This window comes from Tiliqua scincoides, chromosome 4 (assembly GCF_035046505.1).
Source record: "Tiliqua scincoides isolate rTilSci1 chromosome 4, rTilSci1.hap2, whole genome shotgun sequence".
Lineage (NCBI taxonomy): Eukaryota > Metazoa > Chordata > Lepidosauria > Squamata > Scincidae > Tiliqua > Tiliqua scincoides.
In genome coordinates this window covers 105460608-105466607 of record NC_089824.1, presented here as the reverse complement: position 1 = coordinate 105466607, position 6000 = coordinate 105460608, and the positions used below count along the sequence as shown (strand labels likewise).

Genomic DNA, 6000 nt, shown 5'->3' with positions numbered 1-6000 from the left:
TCACATCTGGCCAATTACGTTTTACAGGTTGATGAAATGCTACAGAAATCTGCTTACCAGGGGTACGAGTGAGATGACTGTTTGCTCAGCCATGGGCAGCTGCCTTCAGCATGCTGGAAAAAATATACACTGGTTTGGATCCCAACTCACTGCTTTGCTTGCAGAAACAATTTCTGTGAAGAGAAAGGAATTTGTGCTCATGCATGGAATTTTTCTACTGACGGAAGAACCCTTGCCTGAGTACAACTCTCCTTTGGTTTATGATAGGTGTTTCTGCAAGCACTGTAATTAGTTGGGATCCAACACCACACATACACACACACACACACACACACACACACACACACACAGTCGTCCTATCTCCAGCTCAAACTCTACCCTCCTTCCAGGAATAACTTTCACGACACGTCAGAAGAAAAGATTTTATTTTTTTTTCCCAAAGAAAAAAGAGCAATATAAATATTAGAGTATAAAACTTGCGTGTAACACATTGACGTCAGTCTATATGGATATAAGAAGGATATAAGCATATATATAATATATAAGTATAGTTCAATATTAGACACATTGAAAGGACAAGTAAGAGTGTTTCAATTCACAGACATTTAAGAGCACACAGAGCACACATAAAGAAGATACAAAGGAATCAAAAAATACTGATGTCCACAACTCAGTTACTAAGATTAAAAAAAGAAACCTACACAGCACTAGGTTTGCAGCACCACTACACTAGTTTCAGATTGCTAATTAAAAGGAAAAAAGAGAATGACTAAGATTCATCTACAGTACTTTGAGAAGGGCCACATAATAACTACCTCAGTTCATAATAAGCTTTTAGGCACAATCCAGCAAAAGTTCTCCTGTGCAAGTCCCATTTCAATGAATGGGCACAGTGACAATTGGACAACTGTGCCCTTCTGCTGCTCCCACTCATTTCAACGGGGCCTGTGCAGGAGAACTTCCCACTTGATGATGCTCTGTATCACTAACTATGTAAACGGTTTCTAGTGCAGTCACCAAACACAGGGGGTGGGTGGGTGACCGGGATCAGTACAAAAGTCATACGCACACAAGTTTCTTCCAGCAGACAGGATAGTTCCCGCTTTTCTAGACACGGGGAGGCAGCAGTTAGTGCACGCAATGCTCTAGCAGTGAAAACTACACAGCCAGCAAGGCTGGGCTGCAACATTTTGGAAAGTTATCACAAGTTCAACCTGAGGTGATCATAGAAGGCTGGACCATCTCAGACAAGCTGCTTATTAGACGTTTAGGAAAAATAAAAATACTCTTGGGCTGTGGTGACCCCTCCATGTTTGAAATATGCTACCTCTCTACCTTTGTGTTTCAGCTACTATGATACAGAAAGCCTGCTGAAAACAAAGGGACCCCTCAGTATCTCTGAGCAGTTAAGGACCTCTGCTAACCAGGAGTGCCAAGAGCATGCGGCAGCCTCCTTCCTGTCTGTGCTATACTTGAGTGAGCAAAGAAAGGAATATAAGCTACAGAATGGCACTTAGTGGGAAAGTCCATACTTCCTGCCAATCCCAGCCTATTAAATATGGTTTAAAAACCCAAAACAAGTAGTTTCAACAACACAGAAAAGGAGTTCATGTGACTATTTTTCCAAATTGAGTCAATTCAGAACCACATCCACATAGGGGTGGTGGTAGGGGGTCCCAATGACCTTCAGTGCACCAGAATCCTACTACTTAATTACTTAATTCTCTGACTTCCAGAGCCAGACCTCTGGATGGGGTCAATGGCTTGGCAGTCGGCATTCTCTGTCCAGTTCTAATTCCAGTATCCCTTATCTGTGCCTGGTCCCTTAGTTTCCTCAAATCACCTGTTGTTTAGTTTAATAAAAATTTGTGAAGGCCAGTGAACCAGGGATATTTCTTGGCTGTGCTGCACAGACAAATGAGCTATGCAGATTCTGCCACTGTTCTGACCCAGGGCAATGCATCTTGTTACTGAACTCTACTCACACACAAACAATGCTCAGGTTGCACCAGGACATGGGCACTTGACAGCATATTTACATCATGCTGTTTATGGCATGCAATGACTTCTCTATTCTAGTTTGGGTGGAGTCAGCTGTCCTACTGTAGATGTGAGGCGAGTGTTTTACATGCAACTTGATGCACAGAAAAATGTGAAGCATTCCATTTTGTTAAAATTCTCTACAAGGCCACCAGAGCCCATTCACTGATCAAAGTTGATTGCCTGCAGAACTAAAAGAGCTATTTCAGTGCTTAAAGGAGCAGCAGCTCACAATGCTCACAAGCGGGTGACTTCAACTTTCTTTAACTTATTCCTGAAAACATTTACTGTACACATAAATATTTAAAATGAGATGTGTTGTCTCTTTAGAGGCTGCTGTAATCCATCAATAAGGGCAGTGTTATCCATCTTGCCAAGGTTTGTGGCACCCTCTGCCCTTGGAAGGCTTCCCATTGTAATGTGTTTGTGCGCCCTGCCTCTCAGGCATCATTGATTTCAGTTTCATCTTAGGCCATCATTGGTTAAACTTTAAAAAAAGATAAATGTTTACAATGCAACTGAATCTCATTCCCTTGTAATAATGCAAGATAAACACTTATTTTTTTTAAAACAACAGATAAAGCAGGAACTAAAGCACTCCCTATGAATTTCATAACAAGGATTTCAATTCAGGTAATTCTTGGCTGGGGGGGGGGGGAGAGAAATCAATCATCAAAATCTGGGACATGAATATGTTCCTAAAAATGGAAAAAATGCATAAACAAAGCCCCTGTTTAGAAGAATTGCTTACAATGGACAGAACTCGCCCTAAACTTTATAGCTTTTGAAGAACACTCGAGAGCAAACCAACTGCAGAGAAAATGTTTCAAATATCTGAAGCTCTTGCATATTAGATCACCCTCATGAGAGCATAAATTATATTCACCATTATCCACAGGGCTTTCTCATTTTGATTCCAGATACTTCTGTATCATGAGGGCCAGCAGCAGGAGACCCACTCCTAGCTCTGATGATGACGACAACAATGTACATTCGCAACATTCCAAACTTTTTAAAACATTAGTTAATCACAAATTCACATTCATCCTTCATCCTAGGCTATGAATTGGGGGAGTGCTGGAAGGATCTGCCCTTTAGATCTAAGATGGCAGTGGTGATGTCCTGTGAATCCTACTTCTTCTCTTTCTTTCCAGACTTCTTCTTGTTTCCACCTCCGGAGGCAGCTGGTTTCCCATCACGTTTGCCTGAGGAATTTGATAGGGTGGCTGTGCTCCCAGGGATGTACACATTCTGTCTGTAGTCAGGAACATGCTGCAGGGTGAACTGGGGGCCATATCTGGTGCTGAGACCCATCGTACCTGCTGCTGCTCCTCCTCCCAGAGTTGAATTTCCATCAGGGTTGGCGGCGGCGGCGGCGGCAGCTTCTACAATGGCACAAGTTATGGGGGTTGGGAGGAGGGAAAGAGAAGATTTTTTTAAAATTCAAACATTGTAAGACTGAAGTCTAACATGCCAGACGCTAATTACATTTTAGGGTCTTCATGACTCATCTTCTAGAAAAGGCCCCACTCTGTCATGCCCCTCCTAATTCTTGCTACAAGTTTAGGAATTTCTTATTCTTCAAAAGGGCCAATCACACAGGCACCCTACTTTGCAAGATTATGTGAGAATATCTATGTGAATTTCTACTGCCTGCTTGAAATGTGAAGTGCTTGAGCCCCTTGCAGTCAGAACAGAAAGATCAGATCTTGCTCTTGTTGGCCTCCTTTCCTCACTTCTGATTGTGTGCATCTTGGAAAGACCAGGCAGTTTGCCAATGAAGCGTATTGTACATTGGTTTTGCCTTCCACCAAGATACTAATCTTACACTAGCTCTGGAACAGTGGACAGAGAAATATCCTAACTTGATACTATGTTTGGAAAGGAGATCTTTAAAAAAATGAGAATCAAGCCCCAACTGTTTTCTTGATCTTGTTTTTCTTAGAACTGACCTCGTCACTTACAGTTTGCCTGGTCTGGCAGGGAACATTAATCCCTCCTGTGTAGCTTTAGCTCACCAAGCAGCTGGCTTGCCTTCCAGGGCTAGCAGCACTCTTTCTCCTGGAAAAAAACATTGTCCCTTCCAGCTATGTGGGAGCCATCTGCTTCCCAATGCTAAAAACGATTCACGTTCCCACTCCAGAGAAGCAGGAACAAGTCAAATAATGTTGAAATAACCACTGAAGCTCTCAAGAGTAGTTTATTATGTGTTCAGAAAATTCCATCACTGGACAGTCCCCCCAGATGTGAGGTTTTAAACTAGCTGAAGCCCTGAATTCACAATGATGACATCTGGGTTTTATTGTGGAGAGTAGAAAATACTAAAAAATAGGGAAGTTCTCCAAAGGACTCAGAATTTGTTTGCTGAACAGAAACTGCATCTACAATAAAGAAGTAATGAGAAGAATTCAGAGCATCCTCTTTCATGATCAAGATGGTGGAGATGATTCCATCCTAAAATGGCCCACTAGACAGTCTCCTCTGTTTTATTCCTGATGTGAAGTATTGTTGCTGTCCATGTCCCCACAACTTTTTTTTAAAGTCAGCATTCATTAGTTTGTCCTTGAACACAACATATAACAAATAAAGACACAAATCTTTAACAACCACCAATGCAAGAAGGTAAAAACCAGGAAGACACTCTTCCCTCCTTCTGTGATAACTTAATAGTCCACATCTCTCTCTCTCTCTCTCTCTCTCTCTCTCTCACATTTAGATCTGCAGTGCATACTTACAGCTTTTCATTAAGGATGCTACTACTGTGGCATTTATATTTGGGAAAATAAAAATGCATGTAAAGTAACCATAGAATGACCAAGCACACACAGTGCTTCTTATCAAGAATGCAAGACCAATGTCCAAGTATACACTGGTAACTTTAAAACTGATGCACTGCTTCCATTGTTCCCCTGCGTTTCAACTTTCTTGTTTTGCCTAGAAATCTCTTGTTTCACATCATTCTGTTCAAAAAAGTCAGTTTTCTGTATTAGGAGAAGTGTTGGCTACCAGGCGCTCATGGCAACGGAGCATTAAACATTTGTGCTGAGCCAGGCGGTTATACCGTAATTAGTTACAATACAGTCATGCACGCATTGAAAACATGATCAAAGATTTCTATTTTGAACATTTAAAACAAAACCTAGTTTTTCAGAATCAATTTTGTTGGTTTCAAACTTATGGCTTAACTTACCAGGATTTGAGCACTGTGCTCAAAGAAAATTATACTTGTGCCATCTCTCTCTCTCTCTCTCTCTCTCTCTCTCTCTCTCTCTCTCTCTCTCTCTCTCAGTTGCTAGGAATGCCTCCAAAAGGCAAAGGAAGGAAGACAGAGCAGTTTTTGTTTGTAGAGTAAAAAATGATGACTTTGTACTCTTTCAGTGACAAAAGATGCAATGTAATAAATTCCAGCAGCTCTTAGGGACTCTTGAACTGAATGAAGGAAGGGAGAAATGCACACCTGCAGTTGCTTGCAGAGTTGGGAGACACCAATCATTCTTTTTATGGGGGAAGCTACTTGCTAAATGTATAAACAATGTCAGTTCCTGGGCATTATGAATCTGGACCACACGATTGCCTTATAACGCATCCATACCACCACACATCAACCTAAAGTCCCGTTCACTTTAGTCCCATTTATCACAGTAGTCGATATGGTAACTTGAATGGAGCTAACACAGGAGCTCCAAGCACAAGTATCATGTAGCTCCCTGAGCAACATTCCAGCCAACATTCACTAGGATTTCACCCTTTTGTGACTTTGTTGTGAAAACAGCAGTGCTCTCTTACAGGTCCCATTCATTTCAAGGGGCAGTTAAACAGAATTGCCCATGGATTGTGTCCACAATCCATTCCTGTGGAGCAAGTATGGAAACAGATCAGGAAAATGCTTTAGACCAGCATTTTTAAACTGGTAGTACATGCACCACTGGTGCTACTTGAGGTGCTGTCCAAAGGTATGCA

At 41.6% G+C, this 6000-nt stretch overlaps 1 protein-coding gene across 6 annotated transcripts in view; it reads right to left on the bottom strand.

Moving 5' to 3' along the window:
• Positions 1 to 443: 443 nt before the first annotated feature.
• The window catches only part of LOC136647360 (protocadherin gamma-C3-like), a 270585-nt gene continuing 265028 nt past the window's right edge, over positions 444 to 6000 (bottom strand). For all 6 annotated transcript variants that reach the window (XM_066622848.1, XM_066622850.1, XM_066622847.1 and 3 more), the window contains exon 4: positions 444 to 3425. In XM_066622848.1, coding sequence (XP_066478945.1) covers positions 3172 to 3425 — 254 coding nt within the window. In that variant the 3' untranslated portion in view covers positions 444 to 3171. The remainder of the gene's footprint in view (positions 3426 to 6000) is intronic.